Source organism: Ovis canadensis, chromosome 2 (genome assembly GCF_042477335.2).
Source record: "Ovis canadensis isolate MfBH-ARS-UI-01 breed Bighorn chromosome 2, ARS-UI_OviCan_v2, whole genome shotgun sequence".
Lineage (NCBI taxonomy): Eukaryota > Metazoa > Chordata > Mammalia > Artiodactyla > Bovidae > Ovis > Ovis canadensis.
In genome coordinates this window covers 135,967,338-135,992,659 of record NC_091246.1, presented here as the reverse complement: position 1 = coordinate 135,992,659, position 25,322 = coordinate 135,967,338, and the positions used below count along the sequence as shown (strand labels likewise).

Genomic DNA, 25,322 nt, shown 5'->3' with positions numbered 1-25,322 from the left:
CAGAGACGTGCCTAAAGAGAGAGTCAAACATAGGAGAAAAGGACCAGTCTCTGTTTTCCTTCATAGGCAGTCACTGCAACGACTCCTCCATCTTAGGTGCTGACAGGTGGCTGTGAACGTGTGAAAGCCTATTAAACATCCAATTTCATGGCATACCCACTAGAAATACAATTTTTTTCTCTTCTTCCTGAGTCATTCAGTTTGAACCTACTCAGAAAAACTGCTGATTCACTGGGACTATGAAATAGAGACTCTTCTTAAGCAGGCCATGAGGAGCACATTTCCGATTATATAAAGTTGTTTTAGTCAGTTCATAACTGTGAAAAGTTCCTTTAAAATCTTTGAGTTCATTCATAACTCTGAGGGGAAGTCTACAAAGACCTTAAAAAATCAATATCTTTTATTATTGGACACATTTCTAGATTCACTTAATAGTGTTACTCTCTCAAAAAACTTTACTCTGTTGCCCTTCAACTCCCCTTTACTGGGGTAAGAAAATATAAAAAATGTCTGTTAATAAACAAGTTTAAGAATTTCTTGACTGAAAAAGTCCATTGCAAAAACCAAACATAAAATGAATAGAGGGGAATAATAAGCTCAGTATTTTAGACCCATTTCTTGATTTTTGTCTAAACACAATGTGACCAAGAAGCTTCCACTTATTTTCATGCATATATTATATATATATATATATTTACACACACACATATATACTTAAAGGTATATATTTAACAACATGGAATGGTAACATATCAAATGCTCAGATTCCGTGCAAACACATAACCTTTCCTGTGAAGGAAATATATTCATATTATAAAAACAAATCATGGAGAGTAACATGCAACAGTGGAGGGGAAGAGAACGGGGTAGGGACAGAGGACCAGGAGGAACACAAGAATGTAAAGAACAAAAAGTGTCATTGACCTGATTTGTCAGAGTTGTTGCCTGTGATGGGAGTGATGGAGCAGCTGGGATTAGCCTTTGCGCTGTCCTTGGAAGAAACCATTTTGGGTTTATTTTTCGTTGCCTCTAGTGCTTTGACCTTCTTGGCATGTTTACTTCCTTTGTAGTGGGCCTCGGCCTGGCTCTACAAAGGAGAACAAATCAGGCTCATTGTTTTGCTACTTACAAACACCACAATGGATGGTCATGCAGGAAAAAATACATTCAGTCATAGGCACCACAGACATTTATAGCTCAGCACTCAACTACGTTTTTGGCATTTAATGAGTAGCAGACCAGTATCTAAGAGATTTTTGCGTACTGAGACCTTCTATTACAACACAGAGGATCTGTGTCTTTCAAAACCAGACATTATACAAGTGGACAAAAGGGTTAGGGCAAAACTGGGATGAAGGTGAACTTTGTCATTAATGTCTTCCCACCACTGCCCATCGGGGTTGCTTGTCAAATGTTTGGCTGACAACAAGCATCTTGAGTGTCTTACCCGGGTAAGACCTTAAACGACCACTCCATTTAGTTTCCCTTTAGCTACAAATCTGTCTTCCCTGCACCTATATTCCTCTTGGCTCTGCAAGTGATGTAACAAAGCAACCAGCTAGTGAGTGGAAATGGCACTGCATTGTGGAGTCATCTCTGCGTGCTTAACATGTCATTCTGATGACTCCAGTTCTAAGAACAGACAATATAAGTCATAAAGGAAATAGGGACAATGCTTGTTTTTGACCTCAGATGTGCTTCGGAAGTCAAAGCAGTTAGTATTACATTCATGTATACACAAAGCATAGGTGAAACTATGACTTCAATACTAAATTAAAAAAAAAAGAAGAAGAGTGATCAAGGCAGGTGAATATTAAAAATTTTCAAAAGACAAAAACAAGTTATGGAAAAACAAGAAAACATTTAGTCAATTTGCTGATTTCTGGAAAATTTTCCTCTACCTAAAGAACAAGGATTTTACCTTTTTGGCATCTAGTATAATGCACATATTAACTGAAGAATTAAGTATATTTGCTCCAGTTTCAGAGAAGGCAATGGCACCCCAAATCCAGTACTCTTGCCTGGAAAATCCCATGGATGGAGGAGCCTGGTAGGCTGCAGTCCATGGGGTCCCTAGGAGTCGGACACGACTGAGTGACTTCACTTTCACTTTTCACTTTCATGCATTGGAGAAGGAAATGGCAACCCACTCCATTGTTCTTGCCTGGAGAATCCCAGGGACGGGGGAGCCTGGTGGGCTGCCATCTATGGGGTCGCACAGATTTGGACACGACTGAAGCGACTTAGCAGCAGCAGCAGCAGCTCCAATTTCATTTAAAACAGACCCCAAACATATAAACAAACTAAAACATATATTATATGTAAAAAAACAAACATACATTATATGCTATATTAGCTTGGTTAGAAAGGTAAAGATGCTGATAAGCCTGTTATATAAAATAAGCGAAAGCGAAAGTTTCTGTTTGAAGATTCCTAAAATACTAACTTTTTAAACTTCAGTTTTCCTTATATACACTTGTGTGTGTTTGAAGACGGTAATATTCATGTTTTCATCCATTTTCCTCAGCAAGCAGAATACAGGTTGTGTGTGTGTGTGTGTGCACGTGTGTGTAGGTAGATGTGGCAATGGACAGAAGGAGCAGGTTTTACTTCTACATTTCAATTAAATATGTGATTTTCCTATCACATAACCTGGATCCCCCAAGGTCAACAGATTTGAATTGACTACGCTTAGTCCCTAACTTTTTGAATATTTTTTCATAAATATCATTTTAGACTGTCACTGACTTATCATTGTTCTTAGTTGGTTTGCTCAAGGACGTCTCATGCTGTTCTCTGTCAAGGTAAAAAAAATCCAATCCTAAGGGAGGAAAAAGTGTAATAAAAGTTTTATTAACATCTGAGAATGGTTAAATACAGCAAGTACTGTTGGGTAGGCATAAATTAAGAAAATACACAAATAAAAATTTAAAAATTGATAACATGAAGAAATAACAACAATGACCAATATTATTGAGCCTCTGCCAAGAACAGTTTTAAGTGTATTATATGTGTTCGCTCATATAATTATCATAATACCCTGTAAGGTAGGTACAAATATTGGTCAACACTTTACAAATAGAACAGTGGGCATAAGAAGTTACATACTCTATCAAAAGTCACACAGGTAGGTGTAGAAGCCACTTTGCGGATCTAAAATGCTTCCACGTGTAACCCTATTTAACTACATGTTATTGTTGTTGCTTCAGTCACTAAGTCTTGTAGAACTCCTTTGCACACCAGGCGCCTCTGCCATGGGATTTGCCAGGCAAGAATACTGGAATGGGTTGCCATTTTCTTCTCCAGGGGATCTTCCTGACCCAGGGATCGAACCCACATCTCCTGGTTGGCAGGTAGATTCTTTAACGGTGAGCCACCAAAGGAGCCCATTTAGCTATGTATCCTCACTTTAAACATATACATAGACTAAATTCATAATATAATTTTATTAGAAGTAAAAAATTACATGCAAAGCATACTGCTTTTAATGACTAAGTTAAGGATTTTACTTTAGTAGAAGTTTCTGTGAGTAGGGAATATCTTCTTAATTCATGGAAATAAATTTATTGGATTGAAAAAGTTCATTTGGACTTTTATGTATGATGTTATGGAAAAACTCAAACGAACTTGTTGGCCAAACCAACACTAACATAGTATGTTAGGCCTGAACCATCTATGGAGTAGCTAAGAAAGGCCTGCTTCTTTGGTATATAACAATTTCTACAAGACATCAAGAGACTGCCTAGTAATTCATCTTACCAAGTATACTAAATAGTGAGATGTTACTTTAGTGTCCTTTGGCTAAAGAAACATCAAGTTCTCTAAATAAAACCTCCTAGCACAAGATAAGTGGAGTGTCACTTTCTCATTATTATTTCCTGGCATCCTTGCAGAAAGCTAACAGCATCAATTAGCCCTTGGGATAAAGAGCCAGCTAAGTGACACCTCACTGGATGCCAAGATGGAAAGAGCTCTCTTGAGCCGTGATTCACTTTCCTTTTGAGTTCTGGGGCCTTGAGAAAAGCGAAACAAGCCTTCTTCACCTCTGCTTGCTGCTGTTTGTGAAAGATCCCGAGTTAAGACAGTGGCAGACACCACTCACTCATGCTTGGCATCTTCCCAGTTCCCTGTGGTATTCTCGGTAGCAGCACTTTGCTATCCTAAGTACTGTATCTGAGGTGTCAACAGCTTCTAAATCCTGGGCAGATCTTCAAGTGAAACTGAGACATTGTTAAATAGCAACATGATTAACCTGACTTCATTATCTGGGAATCTCCTTAATTGAGGAATGAAAGCAACAGGGACAAGAGCCAGATAACCTAGGAATGAGGCAAGACGATGAAGCCTGATCAGCGATGGTTCTTGTATCATTTCTGAGTGACTTGGCTAACCAAATGGACTTATTTTATACCTCAGCGACTAATCAGCAGACACCTATTTGTCTAGCACTAATGGTTTGTTCTCTGATTCCCTTCCCAAAGTACTTCTATACACCCTAAACTGGCAGTAATCAAATAAACCCCTTGCCAAGAATTGTCAAAATCAGAGAGTTACCCAAAGCATCATACTGACTTTCACACAGGAATTCATTCTTACAGAGGTCACTCCAGTAGCTACCTGACCACCCAATGGTAGAGGAATAGCTTGGACAGGAGATGACATCCTGGGATTTTTTTTCCTTCCATTCATCTCTATTACTAAGGCCCCTCACTTGCTGAAGTCCTCCACTTCTCTTAGGACCCTACTGGTCCAAAGAAAAAAGATAAATAATGAGATAATGCATTACTTTACAAATAAAAATGCAATAATGAGAAATTCGATAATTCATTGAGCTCCCATATCTGTTTTTTTACCTTATTTCTATTTTGGACTGCAGAGAGGTAGATAGGATCTTGAAAGAAGACACTGAACTAAGTTTTCTTTGCGCAGAAAGAACAGCCCAAACACACACTGGCAAGTGGCTGGAGTAAAGTCACTGGAGGAAGTCCTCAACTATTTATTTACTAAGAGACCCAATTGTTTTGCATCTTAAAATGTCATTGGAACTGTTCCCTTAATTACAGAAAGTGTATCATTAAAACTGTTGGCATCTGATTTTTCTCAGACCTTAGATTTCAATGTGTTAAGCAGTGTTAGACGGGAAGTAGCAGAGGCCAGTTACTTTTCAGAAAAAAAATGTATATACTCTATATACTAAAATGCCAAATCAAACAGATGTCAAACAAACTACCATAAAACAGCCTAAACTAACAAGGGGGAAAAAACCCTGATTATTCCACAGGGAATTACTTAGCACCTGCCATATGCTAGACATAGTGAAAGATTAAAAACAAAGGCCCCTTGCTCACAAGAATGGTAGTTGGAAGAAAAGACGAACGTATAAATAACTATAACCCAACAGAGAGTGAAACTATAAAATGGAAGATAAACTGGAACAAAGAAGTATGGGAGTCAGAGGAGAGGTAAACCTCTTTGGATTGGAGGAGGACCGCGGAAGCTTCATGGAAAAGGAATATCAGAGCTGTGCCCCTCTTCTAGGGTGGAGTTCTGAAGAGGCAGTGTGGAGGCAGAGGCATTTCAGGGAGAGGGACCAGCATGTGCTGGGGGAGTGAAGTCCTGTGAACTGTGCAGCATTTCCTGGGCATAGCTGCTTTTCAGTATCACTACAACACAGACATATAAAAGAAACAATGGGGAAAGGCTGCCACATCCAGCATTATTATCCAGTGTAAAACAGAAAATATAGCATAGTGTTCCACAAGTAAAAACAATGTTCTACTTGTAGGCATCTTTTATATAGATGGCTATAAGAACGTTGTTGCTTTTACATCACAGATTTTATCCTCTGCTGCAAACTATAATCTTATCCTCATAGCACAACTAAATTATTTATATAGAAGATTTAATAATTTGAAATAAAAGCATGACACTTAAAATACCATAGTTAGATGTACTAGAGTTTACTTGAGTAGTAGCTAAATAATTCGGAGAAGGCAATGGCACCCCACTCCAGTACTCTTGCTTGGAAAATTCCATGGACGGAGGAGCCTGGTAGGCTGCAGTCCATGGGGTCGGTAAGAGTCAGACACGCTGAGCGACTTCACTTTGACTTTTCACTTTCATGCATTGGAGCAGGAAATGGCAACTCAATCCTGTTCTTGCCTGGAGAATCCCAGGGACAGGGGAGCCTTGTGGGCTTCTGTCTATGGGCTTGCACAGAGTTGGACACAACTGAAGAGACTTAGCAACAGCAGCTAAATAATTACCTGAATCTTTGCTTTAGCATATAGGCTACATTCAACTCTAAAAATACTTCTTTTGGCACATATGTTGCATTGATAAGATCACATTCTCAGAGACAAGGCTACAACATAAGAAACATAAAATACACCCAAGAGAAAGGCTTACTTAATCCAAAGATAAGTCTTTCTGCTGATATTTGCAATTTTAAGGCCTGCAATATCAGTAATGACATACTACTGGCTTTGATATTCACTTTGTTTAGTCCTCATCTACGGGGATCTGTTGAAAACAAAGTCCAAACAAAATTATAACCGTTAGGAGATTTTCAGCTTAAAAAGATGCAGTGACTTTGCTAATTCACAATTTATAGCTAAGCGAAACACTCCAGGTGGCTATAGCCTGTCCAGGGTTGCCACGCTATACACTGTGTGTGCTGGTGGGGTGAGCGGGGCTACTGGTCACATAGACTTTAATGTGAATAGGGTCCTCTGGATTCCTTCAAGGCCAGAACTCTGGCTATGGTGTTTCATATTTACTGGCTTTGTAGTATATATGTATAAAGGCCATCAACTCCAAATATTTCTATATTATTAAAGAGAAAAGTGGTTACTCCAGGAAGAAAATAATGTATACTCTAGACTGCTGATTCCCTTTGGGCCTAATTCAGATTTTATCAAAATATCATGAAACAGAAGTAGAGTTGTTGGATTATAGCTGCTTTAAAATGCCACTGTGTGAATATATGAGCATTACACATGTATGTGTTTATGTTTTCCAAACTTTTCCATATAGGCAAACTAAGCCATTTCTTGAAATGCTAAGATTTTTGGTGGGCTTCAAGGTAGTTTTTCAAATGCACTCTTAGTCAGCTAAGAGTATTGATGTTCAAGCTTCTGGTATATAATTCACCGGTGGAATTACTTTACACATTGAAATATGGAGAAGCTATGCGGCGGCTGGCGCACTAAGCGCAGGTGGCGGCGGTGGCCGAGAGCTACCCCGCGTCCCAGGTCAGGGACAGAGGCCTAGAATGCCAGGCTGCGACGGCGCAGGAACGGCCGAGAGGAGCTACCCCGCGTCTGAGGTCAGGGGCGACGGCTGGGAGGAGCCACCCCGCGTCCGAGGTCAGGGGCGACGGCTGGGAGGAGCCACCCCGCGTCCGAGGTCAGGGGCAGCAGCAGAGAGGAGCCACCCCGCATCCAAGGAGTGGTGGCTGCCCGGGTGCAGGAGAGCCTAGAGGAGCCATCCCACACTGAAGGTCAGGAAGGGTGGCAGGAGGAGATACCCCTCATCCAAGGTAAGAAGCAGCAGCTGTGCTCTGCTGGAGCAGCCGTGAAGAGATACCCCACGCCCAAGGTAAGAGAAACCCAAGTAAAATGGTAGGAACCAGAGATCAAATTGCCAACATCCGCTGGATCATGGAAAAAGCAAGAGAGTTTCAGAAAAACATCTATTTCTGCTTTATTGACTATGCCAAAGCCTTTGACTGTGTAGATCACAAGAAACTGTGGAAAATTCTGAAAGAGATGGGAATACCAGACCACCTGACCTGCCTCTTGAGAAATCTGTATGCCGGTCAGGAAGCAACAGTTAGAACTGGACATGGAACAACAGATTGGTTCCAAATAGGAAAAGGAGTATGTCAAGGCTATATCTTGTCACCCTGCTTATTTAACTGCTATGCAGAGTACATCATGAGAAACGCTGGACTGGAAGAAACACAAGCTGGAATCAAGATTGCTGGGAGAAAATCAATAACCTCAGATATGCAGATGACAGCACCGTTATGGCAGAAAGTGAAGAGGAACTAAAAAGCCTCTTGATGAAAGTGAAAGAGGAGAGTGAAAAAGTTGGCTTAAAGCTCAACATTCAGAACACGAAGATCATGGCATCTGGTCCCATCACTCCATGGGAAATAGATGGGGCAACAGTGGAAACAGTGTCAGACTTTATTTTTTTGGGCTCCAAAATCACTGCAGATGGTGACTGCAGCCATGAAATTAAAAGATGCTTACTCCTTGGAAGAAAAGTTAAGACCAACCTAGATAGCATATTCAAAAGCAGAGACATTACTTTGCCAACTAAGGTCCGTCTAGTCAAGGCTATGGTTTTTCCAGAAGTCATGTACGGATGTGAGAGTTGGACTGTGAAGAAGGCTGAGCACCAAAGAATTGATGCTTTTGAACTGTGGTGTTGGAGAAGACTCTTGAGAGTGCATTGGACTGTAAGGAGATCCAACCAGTCCATTCTGAAGGAGATCAGCCCTGGGATTTCTTTGGAAGGAATGATGCTAAAGCTGAAACTCCAGTACTTTGGCCACCTCATGCGAAGAGTTGACTCATTGGAAAAGACTTTGATGCTGGGAGGGATTGGGGGCAGGAGGAGAAGGGGACGACTGAGGATGAGATGGCTGGATGGCATCACTGAATCGATGGATGCGAGTCTGAATGAATTCCGGGAGTTGGTGATGGACAGGGAGGCCTGGCGTGCTGCGATTCATGGGTCGCAAAGAGTCGGACACGACTGAGCGACTGAACTGAACTGAACTGATAAATGGACCTAAGGGCCACAACAGAATTTACATGGTGAATTAAAAAAATACTGCTATTTGAGTTTAAAATTACCTAGAATATAGCAAAAAGTGGTTTTTTAAAGAAGGGGCTTTAATCTTTAAATAAACTTGTTTATGTACAGTTCCAAGTAAACAGAAATTGGCCTCATCTTTCCATTAAGTTTTATATTTCAACTATGTGAATGTAGATTATTAAGTTTAGATGATTCCCAGCAATCCAAAGTTCTGCCCCTGATTATCCAGCTATACTCTATATTTCCAGTTTAGAGTTGAGTAGAATGGGGCATAAAAGAGAGAGTTATTGGAGACTGATTGTGATCTGAGCTCCAAATCCTTTCATTTGCTGAATTCTGCTCTCTCCTCCTGTTATTTACTTTCTTTCAAATTAGGCCAAAATTAAAAATAATCTCCTTTTGAAAACAAATTAATCATATATATGGGTCAAGGTGAAGTTTATCCCAGAAAATTAATTTCTTAAGTCTATCATGAATACTTAGATTATACAGGCTATTTTTAAAATTTATTTATTTTAATTGGAGGCTACTTTATTTTTTTATTTTTATTTTTATTTTTGGCTAATTACTTTATAACATTGTGGTGATTTTTGCCATACATTCATACAAATCAGGCATTGGTGTACATGTGTTCCCCATCCTGAACCCCCCCCACCCACCTCCCTCCCCATCCCATCCCTCTGGGTCATCCCAGTGCACCAGCCCTGAGCACCCTGTCTCATGCATCAAACCTACACTGGCGATCTATTTTACATATGATAATATACATGTTTCAATGCTAGTCTCTCAAATCATCCCACCCTCCCCTTCTCCCACAGAGTCCAAAAGTCTGTTCTTTACATCTGTGTCTCTTTTGCTGTCTTGCATATAGGGTCATCATTACCGTCTTTCTAAATTCCATATATATGCGTTAATATACTGTATTGTATTTCTTTTTGACTTACTTCACTCTGTATAATAGGCTCCAGTTTAATCCACCTCATCAGAACTGATTCAAATGCATTCTTTTTAATAGCTGAGTAATATTCCATTGTGTATATGTACCACAGCTTTCTTATCCATTTTTCTGCAGATGGACAGCTAGGTTGCTTCCATGTCCTGGCTATTGTAAACAGTGCTGTGATGAACATTGGGATACACATGTAGAGACTGTATTTTGAAAAAGATTTTTTTCAAAAAAAATAAAAAAGAAAAAAAAAGAAAAAGATTTTTTCCCCTCCATCAACCTAATGGAAATATGTTTTAAGTGAAAATGAAAGTGTTAGTTGCTCAGCCGTGTCTGACTTTTTGCGACCCCAATGGACTGTAGTCTGCCAGGCTCCTCTGTCCATGGGATTCTCCAGGCAATAATACTGGAGTGGGTTGCCATTTCCTTCTCCTGGAATCTTCCCAACCCAGGGATTGAACCCAGGTCTCCTGCACTGCAGGTGGATTCTTTATTGTCTGAGACACCAGGAAGCCCTGGAAGTAGGTTTAGGTAATTTTTTTTCAATATATATAATGGATAATAAAATGAGTCTTATTTAATGTCAGAATTTCTTTAACATCATCACAATTTAGTTAAGAATTAAGCAAAAAGTATCTGAGATGTTTACCCTAAGAAAATAAGACTGCTTACCTCTCTGACTCATTTACATTACAATTTTTGAAAGGTTTATTTACTTCGTATTTTGGGCTGGGGGGGGGTCAATATTTGAGTCAATTCAATGATAAGGTGTGTGCCAACTCCTAGTATGTGCACTAGGGTTTAACTGAGGCAAGATGGAAGTAAATGAACACAGGCAAAATATGCCTTTAACCTCTCTTCCAAATCGTAAGGGGAGTGAATCATGAACTTCACACAGAATACTGATGAAGCATATTCTCTAAGTTATTATACTCAAATGGGAAAATTAGCTCTCTGTATATGAACATAATCTTGAATATGTAATAATGGGAACATTTATAATTTATGAAAATACCTAATTGTCTCAAAGACTTTTGCATAGGGGACCTCATCTGTTAGAACTTCTAAATCTTAGAATTTTTATGAAATACATGGATATCATCTTCTGTCTTTATGATACAATATAAAGCATTAAGGATTTACTAATAATTATTTAATATTCTTGAGTATCTTATTTTATGATTTACCCCAAAGCTCTCAAAATTATCCACGTCTCTTAAACTAATTTCAAATTCTATATTAAACTGGCACATTTTAGTTAATAATTTTCTACTACCTTGAAATATAAAGAAGAGTTTCCAGTGATTTCAGAGTCACATCCCAAGTTCCTAAAGGGTTTGAGAGTGCTGCTATCTTTCAGTGGGGAAATGGATTGCCATTGTGTGCTTTCTAAGAGTGATTTTTGTTACTCAATGATAAGCAATGCAATATAATTCAAGTCTCTGCATTAAAGCTGTGACTCTACAGCTAACTAATTCAGGTCTTCTGATGGTCCTTTAAATTAGGCTCCCAGGCTTCCACACATTAATTTTTAATCAGTCTAGAAGGTATTACATTTACTTCCATTTCCATATTAAAGAAATTTACATAAATGATACAAAATAAGTCTAAAATTAGGATTTGCAATGTGTCTCCTTATATTTGGTATATAATATCCTTAATGTAGACAAAAGTGGAAAAAAAAGTTTGAAAGTGCTATGCTCAGAAAATTGGCTGAAGAATGGCTTTAGTAATGTTTTATAATATATTTGATATTTATTTAGCAAGCATTAGTCATTGGAAAACCTCTTTTACAAAATAGGTTTTTGTAAAACTCCTACCCCAAAGCACTAAACCAATTTTTAAAGCCCAGTAGACATTTTATAATTTAAAATTAAGTAAAACATGTAAACAAGAAAATTAATACCATACCCTTTTCAAAACATATAAATACAAGTAAGAGAAAATAATAAAACTGTACATCTTTAGTAGTCACTTAGCTAACCTGAGTCATGTTAATGCTATTTTTACATTAAAGTATCAGATTAAGCTAGAAGTTTCCACTCTAGATTAAGCTGGTCAACCTTCCTCGCATATAAGAAACTGGTTTGCCAGAGGAAAAACTAAAATAAAAATGCCCACACTTTTGATTCATTGATAAATACCAAAATATTTCAATATAATCAATGAATGCTAAGTGGCCTTTCAATTTCCGATACCATGCAATATTGTTTTAAAAGTTCTGCTCAACAATAAGAATCACAAAAAAAGTCGTTCATATATGATAAGATCAATGTGAATTGTGTCTTAGTCATCTTTGAATCTTCTGAAGCACCTATTACATGGTATCAGTTCAGTTCAGTTCAGTCACTCAGTCATGTCCAACTCTTTGCGACCCCATGAACTGCAGCACGCCAGGCCTCCCTGTCCATCACCAACTCCCGGAGTTCACCCAAACCCATGTCCATTGAGTCGGTGATGCCATTCAACCATCTCATCCTCTGTCGTCCCCTTCTCTTCCTGCCCTCAATCTTTCCCTGCATCAGGGTCTTTTCAAATGAGTCAGCTCTTTGCATCAGATGGCCAAAATACTGGAGTTTCAGCTTCAACATCAGTCCTTCCAATGAACACCAAGGACCGATTTCCCTTAGGATGGACTGGTTGCATCTCCTTGCAGTCCAAGGGACTCTCAAGAGTCTTCTCCAACACCACAGTTCAAAAGCATCATTTCTTCTGCTTTCAGCCCTCTTTATAGTAGTCCAACTCTCACATCCACGCATGACCACTGGAAAAACCATAGCCTGGACTAGACATACCTTTGTTGACAAAGCAATGTCTCTGCTTTTTAATATATATTGTATCAGAAAGGCTTTAAAAGGATGAGTTTCTATTCTTTTCAACTAAAGGTTATAATATTTTGGAATATCTGCAGTCTTTGAACTTGAATCAGCCATGATTTCTACTGAATTTCATTTTTGTCCAATTAGCTATTACTTTAGATTTTAAAATTCAAACTGTATCTATGTTTTAATCCAAGTAATATAATCACACAGTGGAAAAGTATAAAACAAAAGAACATACACAGTGAAAAGTCTACCTTTCAGACTTAGCAATTAATTGCTGTCACTTTGTGTATCCTGCCAGAGATAACTGACATGCCTGTCAAGAAAATATATATGTATGTATTTTTCCTTTCTTCCATTTTTAGACAAATGCCTACACACCACATGTTGTTTTGCATTTTGTTTTTTCTATTTAGCAATAGATCTTAGAGATTTTTTAAAAAGTCATTAATTAGAAAGTTTTCTAATTTTTAAAATAAGTATGTGTATTTACCCCATTGTATGAATGAACCATAATATATCTCAATTGATATTTGACCTTCCCTTTCTTTGGGATTGGGATGAAAACTGACCTTTTCCAGTCCTGTGGCCACTGTTGAGTTTTCTAAATTTGCCGGCATATTGAGTGTAGCACTTTCACAGCATCATCTTTTAGGATTTGAAATAGCTCAGCTGGAATTCCATCACCGCCACTAGCTTTGTTCATAGTGATGCTTCCTAATGCCTACTCGACTTCACATTCCAGGATGTCTGTCTCTAAGTGAGGGATCCCACCATCGTGGTTATCTAGGTCATGAAGATCTTTTTTGTACAGTTCTTCTGTGTATTCTTGCCACCTCTTCTTAATAAACCTGCTTCTGTTAGGTCCATATCATTCCTGTTCTTCATTGTGCCCATCTTTGCATGAAATGTTCCCTTGGCATCATTAATTTTCTCAAAGAGATCTCTCGTCTATCCCATTCTATTGTTTTCTTCTATTTCTTTGCATTGATCACCGAGGAAGTCTTTCTTATCTCTCCTGGCTGTTCTTTGGAACTCTGCATTCAGATGGGTATATCTTTCCTTTTTTCCTTTGCCTCTCACTTCTCTTCTTTCCACAGCTATTTGTAAGGTCTTCTCAGACAACCATTTTGCCTTTTTGAATTTCTTTATCTTGGGGATGGTCTTGATCACTTCCTCCTGTGCAAGATCAAGAATCTCTGTCCATAATTCTTCAGGCACTCTGTCTATCAGATCTAATCCTTTGAATCTACTTGTCACTTCCACTGTATAATCATAGGGGATTTGACTTAGGTCATATAAGAATGGTCTAGTGATTTTCCCCACTTTCTTCAATTTAAGTCTGAATTTGGCAATAAGGAGTTCATGATCTGAGCCACAGTCATCTCCAGGTCTTGTTTTTGCTGACTGTATACAGCTTCTCCATTTTTGGCTGCAAAGAATATAATCAATCTGATTTCAGTGTTGACCATCTGGTGGTGTCCATATGTAGAGTCTTCTCTTGTGTTGTTGGAAGAGGGTGTTTGCTATGACCAGTGCATTCTCGTTGCAAAACTCTGTTAGGCTTTGCCATGCTTCATTTTGTACTCCAAGGCCAAATTTGCCTGTTACTCCAGGTATCTCTTGATTTCCTACTTTTGCATTCTGGTCCCCTATAATGAAAAGGACATCTTTTTGGGTGTTCTACAAGGTCTGTAGGTCTTCAAGAACCATTCAACTTCAGCTTCTTCAGCATTAGGGGACGACAGAGTATTAGATGGCTGGATGGCATCACCGACTCGATGGACATGAGTTTGAGTAAACTCCAGGAGTTGGTGATGGACAGGGAAGCCTGGCATGCTGCGATTTGTGGTGTCACAAAGAGTTGGACACGACTGAGCAACTGAACTGAACTGAACTGTGATACTGAATGGCTTGCCTTGGAAACAAACAGAGATCATTCTGTTGTTTTTGTGACTGCATGCAAGTATTGCATTTTGGACTCTTTTGTTGACTATGAGGGCTACTTCATTTTTCTAAGGGATTCCTGCACACAGTAGTAGATATAACGGTCATCTGAGTTAAATCCGCCCATGCTAGTTCATTTTAGTTCACTGATTGCTAAAGAAAGGCAAAGCCAAAGAATGTTCAAACTATCTCACAATTGCATTCACCGCAATTGAATGCATCTCAGTTGAATTCATCTCAACGTTAGCGAAGTAATGCTCAAAATTCTCCAAGCCAGGCTTCAACAGTATGTGAATCATGAACTTCCAGATGTTCAAGCTGGATTTAGAAAAGGCAGAGGAACCAGAGATCAAATTGCCAACATCGGATGGATCATCAAAAAAGCAAGAGAGTTCCAAAAAAACATCTACTTCTGCTTTATTGACTACACCAAGGCCTTTGACTGTGTAGATCACAACAAACTGTGGGAAGTGATAGGAATACCAGACCACGTTACCTGCCTCCTGAGAAATATACGTATGTGGGTCAAGAAGCAACAGTTAGAACTGGACATAGAACAACAGTGTGGTTCCAAATTGGGAAAGGAGTACATCAAGCCTGTATATTGTCACCCTGCTTATTTAACTTATATGCAGAGTATATCATGTGAAATGCTGGGCCGGATGAAGCCCAAGCTGGAATCAAGACTGCCAGAAGAAATATCAATAACCTCAGATATGCAGATGACACCACCCTTGTGACAGAAAGTTAAGAGGAACTAAAGTGCCTTTTGGTGAAAGTGAAAGAAGAAAGTGAAAAAGCTGGCTTAAAACTCAACATTCAGAAAACTAAAATCATAGCATCTGGTCCTGTCACTTTATGGCAAATGATGGGGACACAATGGAAAGAGTGACAAACTTTATGTTTTGGGGTTCCAAAATCACTGCAGATGGTGACTATAGCCATGAAATTAAAAGACACTTGCTCCTTGGAAGAAAAATTATGATCAACTTAGACAGCATATTAAAGGTCCATCTAGTCAAAGCTATGGTTTTTTCAGTAGTCATGTATGGATGTGATAGTTGGACTATAAAGAAAGCTGAGCACTGAAGAATTGATGCTTTTGAACTGTGGTGTTGGACAAGACTCTTGAGAGTCCCTTGGACTGCAAGGAGATCCAATCAGTCCATCCTAAAGGAAATCAGCCCAAATACTGATGCTGAAGCTGAAGCTACAATACTTTGGCTACTGGAAGCAAAGAACTGACTCATTGGTAAAGACCCTGATGCTGGGAAATATTGAAGGTGGGAGGGGACGGCAGAGGGCAAGATGGTTGGATGGCATCACCGAATCAATGGACATGAGTTTAGCAGGCTCTAGGAATTGGTGTTGGACAGAGAGGCCTGGTGTGCTGCCGTCCATGGAGTTGCAAAGAGTTGGACATGACTGAGTGGCTGAACTGAACTGAACTTACTTCAAATTCCTGACTGACTTCTGCCTATGGTAAGAAACGATGGACTGAAGCAGGGGTTACCAGTTGGTATGATTTTGGAGATCTGGCTGCTTGATCCACCTCATTGTGGGATGAACAGATTCCTAACAGACTAATTCCGCAATTATTGGAAAGACAATTCTTATATACAGTGGCTCACTCACTTGTCTATCAAGATTGCCCCAGGTCAGAACACAAAATCAGTGACTTATGGATCATTTAGTCAATTTGACCAGTGCAGGAAACTAAACTGGATAAGTCATCCTTCAAAACAATGCTTGTTTGGTCTGAACTATAAAACCTAGATACCATTTAAGTTCAAACACTTGACTCAAAAGAGTTCCTGGGAAAATACTAACCAAGTCATAGAAATATCATTTGCTTTTTAAGAAAGAGAATGGGATTAGGTGTTACTAGATGATTGTAATTTCAGAAAAACCTCAACAATGTGGAATAATCTGGGTAAAGGGCATAATGAATGATAAAAAAAATTGAAAAGTTGAACATTTGGAAGAAATGCTGTTAGCTACCAGAGATTCTTAGGTGATGTGTTAAAGTATATAAGAATTATTTTAAATTATATCATTGTTTGCATTTTAATCAGTGCCCTTAAAGTGCTTACATAATCACAAAAGAATTGGTTCTGTTGGTATTCTAAATCTCTATGCTTCATCCTTCTTTGTAATACTCATTTGCATTATCTTTGAAGAACAAATTTGGGCCAAACAAAAGTACAATTTAGCCCATACCTGAATTATCACAAATCCCTAATTAGTGTTGTCCAAATTAATAAGAATTTACTGCACTTATAAAAATGGAAATTCATGCAAAAAACAATTATTCAATGTCTAGATCTTCAGAAAACTAGCTTGAAGAGAATGCCTTTCAGTTATTCAAATTTTGTATTTTTTAATCTATATCTGCACATTCAGTAATTCTTTTTGACATTTTACAAATAGAGACATCCATCATTTCACCAACATTTACAGATGTTTGTGAATACCCCTTTCTATGACCATCTGTGTAAATGTATAAATTAGATCTTTAAAAGAGATTGTTGGTATTTTTAGTTTAAAAGTGCATATAGGGTATTTTTTTGGCTTACATGATTCAATTTACAAAACTAATGAATAACCTAAGTCCCCTTTAATAAATCTATTCTTTCCCATTCCTCTTAAATGGTATAAGAAAAAGCCAAAAATTCATGACAGGAACAAATAAATCATCACACAAAAAAAGGATTCCATAGGTGTCTCTCAAATAATATAGAAAGTTATTTCTTTCCAGAGCAAAAACCAGGTCACTTCAAGTTCACAGGTCAGAGATAATGAAAGCTACATTTCAGAGAATATGCAGTGGGCACTGTTAAAGATAAAAAAGGAAACTATTTGGAGATTACAAGTATAAATCAGCACAACTTTATCTCCATGCTAAGTTTAACTGAGTCTGTGCTTCCCAGGTGGCGCTAGTGGTAAAGAATCTGCCTGCCAATGCAGGAGACATAAAAGACACTGGTTTGATCCCTGGGTTGGGCATGGCAACCCTCTCCATATTCTCGCCTGGAGAATCCCATGGACAGAGGAGCCTGGTGGCTATGGTCCCTAGGGTGCAAAAAGCCAGACATGACTGAAGCAACTTAGCACACAGGCATACATGGTATACTGGAGGGGAGAGAGGAGATGCCCACTTCAGCACAGGAAATAAGGAGTTGAACTGTTTGTAGATAATTTGAAAACAGTAATAAAACTAACTGAAAACAGGTCAGCTTTTTATTATCATTACAGGTGGTAATTCTAAACAGTAATAAAATACTATACCCTGAAAAAAAAAAAAGTGTTGGTCTGTTTTAAACAATTGTTGTGATTATAGCTGAATTATAGTAATATGTATGTAAACTTAAAAGTAGCATATATTTTTACTTGTCTTTTAATTAACTGCATGGAGTTAATATACAGAACTTGTAGTTATGTTATCAAACACCCAATTCACAATGGCTCTGCTATACTTACTCATTTTGAAAGTAAATTCCTAATGCTTAAGAATCAAGTTTGCAAGCTCTGTGCCACTCATATTTTAGCATTTCAATAACTGGTTTGAAATAAACAATGATAGCACAGTGATTACTAAAGACAAAGAAAACAGAACTTGAAATTCTTCAATTCTCTCATTTTCCATGACTGATTAGAATTTTTATTTGTGTTTGAACTTTAAGGATGAGACAGTGCTAACTATGACATGTATTATTTTTGTTTAGTAAATAAAAAGTTTTGCTTATATGTGATGGATTTTACTGACTTTTGCTAATATCTTTGAAATAAAAATTTATGCTTCTTTTTAGGTTCTTCTGTGCTTTAAAACTAAGGAATGAAGAAGAAAATATCAGTGGTACAAGTCAGTGGGTACACAAATTGTACTTTTTATATAATTTTGATTTTCTTAAAATTTACTTGTTACTGTAATGTTATGATCATTTCTGTGATAGAATGATATATAGGCTTATGTTTCTCTCATTTAAAAACACATGAATATACTTAAAAAGGATCAATCCTTTACTTTTCTTCCCTTTTTATACTGTTATATTAGTGGTATAGTAATATACTGAAACTTTAATAAAAAGTCTCTGAGTTTCTTTCCTGGGTTTTCTTACTATTTATGTAATTTCACAATTATTTCTGAAAATGACTTTGTCATATAGATGAGATGTTAAAAATGATCTGCTCTTGGTGTCAGAAATATTAGGTATGCCACTGATAAGAGCTGAAATAGATTATACCTGAAGGAAATACACATTAATAAAAGCTGAATCATATTCTCAGTCCCCCCAAATCAGAACCTAAACAGAATGAAGAATTCTTGGGAGTTCTTGTTCATGAGATCTACTTTCTGAGTAGTGAATACCACATTTGTTTCCCATGTGCCCTAGAAGACAGAACTAAAGTGAGGGGGAAAAAAGACCAAGGTTCCTTTTCTCTTTCTTTTTTTTAAATAAAGATTTAGGTAAGATGAAATACTAAAAATGATTAAATGCTAGAACATGTTGCCAAAGGAAGCTGTGGTACATTTCTCTCAGGAAATGGAAGATTCAATCACTTCAACATCTTTCTAAGTGACTACGGTTTCAGATACACAGACAAAATTGTGCATAATATTACACAGTTCGTGGACCCCCTGCAGCCTACCCATAGACCACATCCTCAAGAAGCCCCATCTGTTTCAGCTCTAGTACTTAATAATTCTTCAATTCTCTCCTTTTCAAATGCTAACCATCTCTCAAGCCTTTCACAGTTTCATTTCCTCTTTGAACCTCACTCGGTACAAATACAGAAATAATATATGTGGAAAGAATCTATATAGAGCCTGGTGGAAGAAGAGGCATCTGTCAAATGCTAGCTTTCTGCTCATGATACTTCTAGCCTATGCGCTGTCTGCTTTCCTAAATTTATATTAATATCACCTTACAGCAGTTAACACCACACAGTTCAACAAGGTTTCTAAGCATATTTGTTTTGTTTCCCTAGCTAATCAGGTCTATGAGGGTAGGGAACCTGTATTATATTTCTTGAATTTTCCTTTCTAGGCATGAACTATTTTGACCCTCTTCTGTCTCTGGCTAATTTGACAGCTTCTTTACTCTCCCTGAAGAACTAAATTGAGCAGCAATACTATTTTTTCAACAAAAGTTCCTAGCTTGAAATCTTAGACATTGGCTAGAGCAATACTTGTTCATATGCTATCTTCTCCCCAGGGACTAGCCATGCCTCATAAAGCTCCTTATAGCTGGTCAGGCCCTCCTGCCTACCCCACCCTATCACCCTTCAAAAAATTATCTTAATGCTGACCTATCATATCTAAAGGGCTTCCTTTGTGGCTCAGCTGGTAAAGAATCCGTCTGCGATGTGGAAGACCTGGGTTTGATCCGTGGTTGGGAAGATCCCCTGGAGAAGGGAAAGGCTACCCACTCCAGTAGTCTGGCCTGGAGAATTCCATGGACCGTATAGTCCATGGGGTCGCAAAGAGTCGGACACAACTAAGTGACTTTCACTTTCATCATATCTAAAATTCTCTAGCCTCCAGGGCAAATGTTCTCACTCTATTTAAAAAGTTGCTTGAGAAGTAAACGTAGTTAAAAGTTATCCCTTTTGCACAATGCTTTGAACTGTATTAATTTATCCACTTGCTTGAAAGCAATAGAGTAGGCAAGATTACTTCTTGTTGTATCCAGCTTTTCTGCTTCTGTCTTACATAAGTAATGCTTTTTTCCTTGTTGTAAAGACTGTGAAAATTATAGCCAATTGCCCACTCAAGCATACAAACAATAAGCTATGGGAAATCAAACACATACTAAATAACACCTGAATATAAACTTTAAGCCAGGAACTAATCATTCAGGAATCCTACAGGTATTCAGCCAAGAAATTCTATCTGATTTTCAATTGTATGCTGCATATATTTTTTAGCTTAAGAATCTAAACAATAAAAATTGAGTGAAACATTATCTTACTGTTAAGGATTCCACACCCAATCTTAACTAAAGAAATCTGTACCAAAAAAAAGAGAAAAATAAACAAGCCTTCAAAGTCTTCCCCAACCCCAAAGTGGGAAGATGACAAAAGCCAGCAATAAAATGCTTTGGAAATTGTTTCAGAAATCTTTTACTTTTGTCAAAATAGTTATTAACACAGGAATTTTACACAGGGAGAAAAGAAGACCCATAATATTTTTTTAAAAGGTGTTATTAATGTTTGATCAGCAAAGCAACATTTAATGAATCCCTTAGAAAAAATGGAGTAGCCCTCAAAGTCAACAAAAGAGTCCAAAATGCAGCACTGGGTGCAATTTCTAAAATGACAGAATGATCTCTGTTCGTTTCCAAGGTAAGCCATTCAGTATCACAGTAATACAAGTCTATGCCCTAACCACTAATGCCAAAGAAGGTGAAGTTGAACAGTTCTATGAAGACCTACAGGGTCTTCTAGAACTAATGCCAAAAAAAGATGTCGTTTTCACCATAGGGGACTGAAATGCAAAAGTAGGAAATCAAGAGATACCTGGAGTCCAGGAAAGTCTGGCCTTGAGTACAAAATGAAGCAGGACAAAGGCTCACAGAGTTTTGCCAAGAGAACACACTAGTCATAGTAAATACCCTCTTCCAACAACACAAGAGAAGACTGTACACATGGACATCACCAGATGGTCAATACCGAAATCAGACTGATTATATTCTTTGCAGCCAAAGATGGAGAAACTCCACATAGTCAGCAAAAACAAGACCAGGAGCTGACTGTGGCTTAGACTGCGAACTTATTGCAAAGTTCAGACTTAAACTGAAGAAAGTAGGGAAAACAACTAGGCCATTCAGGTATAACCTGAATCAAATCCCTTAAAATTATACAGTAGAAGTAATAAATAGATTCAAGGGAATAGATCTGATAGAGTGACTGAAGAACTATAACAGGTTTGTAATATTGTACAGGAGGTGGTGATCAAAACCATCCCCCCCCCCTCAAAAAAATGCAAAAAGGCAAAATAGTTACCTGAGGAGGGCTAAGAACAGAAGCGAAAGGCAGAGGAGAAAAGGAAAGATATACCCTTCTGAATGCATATTTCCAAAGAATAGCAACGAGCTAAGAAAGCCTTCCTAAGTGATCAATGCAAAGAAATAGAGGAAACAATAGAATGGGAAAGACAAGAGATCTCTTCAATATAATCAGAGATACCAAGGGAACATTTCATGCAAAGACAGGCATAATAAAGGATAGAAATGGTATAGACCTAACAGAAGCAGGGTTATTAAGAAGAGGTGGCAAGAATACACAGAAGAACTATACAAAAAAGATCTGAATGACCCAGATAACTATGATGCTGTGATCACTCACCTAGAGACAGACATCCAGAATGCGAAGTCAAGTGGGCCTTAGGAAGCATCACTATGAACAAAGCTAGTGGATGTTTGGAGGTGATGGAATTCCAGTTGAGCTATTTCAAATCCTAAAAGATAATGCTGTGAAAGTGCTGCACTTAATATGCCAGAAAATTTGGAAAACTCAGCAATGGCCACAGGATTGGAAGAGATCAGTTTTCATTCCAATCCCAGAGAAGGGCAATGCTAAATAATGTGGAAACTACTGCACAATTGTACTCAGTTCACATGCTAGCAAAGTAATGCTCAAAATTCTCTAAGCTAGGCTTCAGTAGTATGTGAACTGAGAACTTGCAGATGCTCAAACTGGATTTAGAAAAGGCAGAGGAACCAGAGATCAAATTGCCAACATCCATTGGATCATAGAGAAAGAAAAAGAATTCCAGAAAAACTTCTGCTTCATTGACTACGTTAAAGCCTTTGACTGTGTGGATCACAACGAACTGTGGAAAATTCTTAAAGAGATGCGACTACCAGACCACTTTACCTGCCTCCTGAGAAACCCATATGCTGGTCAAGAAGCAACAGTTAGAACCAGACATGGAATAATGAACTGGTTCCAAATTGGGAAAGGAGTACGTCAAGGCTGTATATTGTCACTCTGCTTATTTAACTTATATACAAAATACATCATGCAAAATGCCAGGCTGGATGAAGCACAAGCTGGAATCAAGATTGTCAGGAGAAATATCAATAACCTCAGATATGCAGATGACACCACCCTTATGGCAGAAAGTGAAGAAGAACTAAACAGGCTCTTGATGAAAGTGAAAGAGGGGAGTGAAAAAGCTGGCTTAAAATTCAACATTCAGAAAATTAAGATCATGACTCTGGTCCCATCACTTCATGGCAAATAGACGGGGAAACGATGGAAACAGTGACAGACTTTACTTTCTTGGGCTCCAAAATCACTGCAGATGGTGACTGTAGCCATGAAATTAAAAGATGCTTGCTCCCTGGAAGAAAAACTATGACAAACCTAGACAGTATTCAAAAAATTGAGATATACTTTTCTGGCAAAGGTCCGTACACTCAAAACTGTGGTTTTTCCAGTAGTCATGTATGGATGTGAGAGTTGGACCATGAAAAAGGCTGAGTGCTGAAGAATTGAAGATTTTGAGCTTTGATGCTGGGGAAGACTCATGAGGGTCCCTTGGACAGCATGAGATTAAACCAGTCAATCCTAAAGGAAATCAATCCTGATTTTTCACTGGAAGGTATAATGCTGAAACTGAAGCTATACTTTGGTGCATCTGATGTGAAGAGCCGACTCATGGGAAAAGACCCTGATTCTGGGAATGACTAAAGGCAGGATAAGGGGGTGACAGAGGATGAGATGGTTGCATGGCATCACTGACTCAATGGACTTGAGGTTGAGCAATCTCCGGGAGATGGTGAAGGACAGGGAAGGCTGGCATGTTGCAGTCCATGGGGTTGCAAAGAGTTGGACACCACTGAGAGACTGAACAACAAAACCACCAAAGCTTGAAGGAATTAAGCAACAGAAGCTTAATGTTTTTCTGTTGAAAACTTATTCTCATATGGGACAGTGAGTTTTGGTGCTTTCCTTGTCCAAACTTTCATATTTTCTGTTCTTCACATCACATTAAGTAGGTCATCGGAACTTTGAATATTATTAAACACAACAAATCTCTAAAGTAACAGGTCATACAAGGCACCTATGTGTTCTTAGAGCACCCCAAATGATTATTTGTTATATAATTTCCTATTAGTTAAATATATGTTTTGATGAGTCTTTATAAGTCATAATGCTCACTTAATGGAGTATTACTCAGCCATTAAAAAGAATACATTTGAATCAGTTCTAATGAGGTGGATGAAACTGGAGCCTATCATACAGAGTGAAGTAAGCCAGAAAGAAAAACACCAATACAGTATACTAATGCATATATATGGAATTTAGAAAGATGGTAACGATAACCCTGTATGTAAGACAGCAAAAGAGACACAGATGGATAGTCTTTTGATAGTCTTTTGAACTCTGTGGGAGAAGGTGAGGGTGGGATGATTTGGGAGAATGGCATTGAAACATGTATAATATCATATGTGAAACGAATCGCCAGTCCAGGTTCGATGCAGGATACAGGATGCTTGGGGCTGGTGCACTGGGATGACCCAGAGGGATGGTATGGGGAGGGAGGAGGGAGTGGGGTTCAGGATGGGGAACACGTGTCTACCTGTGGTGGATTCATATTGATGTATGGCAAAACCAATATAATATTATAAAGTAATCAGCCTCCAATTAAAATAAATAAATTTATAATAAAAAAAGAACCAGAAAAAAAAAATAAAAGATTCTCTTTATCCTGATCTTCCTTTTATTTTCAGTGATGAATTTAAAATAAGTTCTAAATGATCAAATGCCTATTTATAATAAGGTAGTTCTGAGAAAGGCTATAACATTTTGGTAATGTTACAGTGCTAATTTAAGGCAATTAAAAAAAAATAAGTAACTACTATATGCCTTCAAAAGGCTGACTAAATTTCTTAAAGAGCTTTCTTAAGCAGCAGCTATTGAAGCAAACTTTTAGTTCACTATGTTCCTTCTCCCTGTAACCACACTATATTTCTGTCATGTTGAAGCAAAAAATGTTCATCATTTTGGCAGCTCTGCCTGCAAAGCGAGAATTACCTTCCCAAGCTCCTGAGATTTATGCTTTTAATTACCTACTATCTGCTTCACTACCCTCCGCACCTTAGAATCAATATAAATAGTCTTATTTATGGGAAAAATGTAAAATGTTTGACAAAAGCAGGCTATCATTTTCTAGACTTCCATTTGATGCTATCGATTCTTTGCATCGTCAGTACCTTCCTTCTTGACAGAATCACTTGGTTTTTCAAACTTATAAAATTATCATTTATCTAATAATTTGTACTGTTTAGCAGCAGATATAAACTTTGCAACTAGCTTTCACTTTCCAACTCAGCAATGAGATTATCATTTCCTTATTTAATGACCAACTGCAGAGTTTAGTTTGAGTGTGACTTTCTCCAAATCCCTTTATCATAAACTCACTTTTTATGAGGACCAACTTCCATGGCTTATTTAATTTCTGAATGGAAGGCCACTATTAGCATAGGTGAAACTTAGCAGGCTAAGTTCCAGTATTCTTAAAACTCTGCTGCTCACATTTTATCAGCATCAATTCTTAAAAAAACACAAGTTATACATATATACTTATACATAATTGTGTATACTCAGTTTATATGTGACTATATAAATATAGTATAAATTAATAGACTAAAGAAGCTGTTGTCCATCTCAAGGGCTTCAAGAGAAATGGAGTAGGTCTGCATGGGGAACAGGCAGTGACTGTATACGTATGGATGAGAGGGGGGAAGAGTTAAGTTGATCTGTGGACC

At 38.1% G+C, this 25,322-nt stretch overlaps 1 protein-coding gene across 9 annotated transcripts in view; it reads right to left on the bottom strand.

Annotated features, from left to right (window-relative positions):
* Positions 1-25,322, bottom strand: part of ZNF385B (zinc finger protein 385B) — a 362,959-nt gene that overhangs the window by 35,783 nt on the left and 301,854 nt on the right. For all 9 annotated transcript variants that reach the window (XM_069574271.1, XM_069574279.1, XM_069574272.1 and 6 more), the window contains one exon: positions 925-1,087. In XM_069574271.1, the coding sequence (XP_069430372.1) occupies positions 925-1,087 (163 nt within the window). The remainder of the gene's footprint in view (positions 1-924; positions 1,088-25,322) is intronic.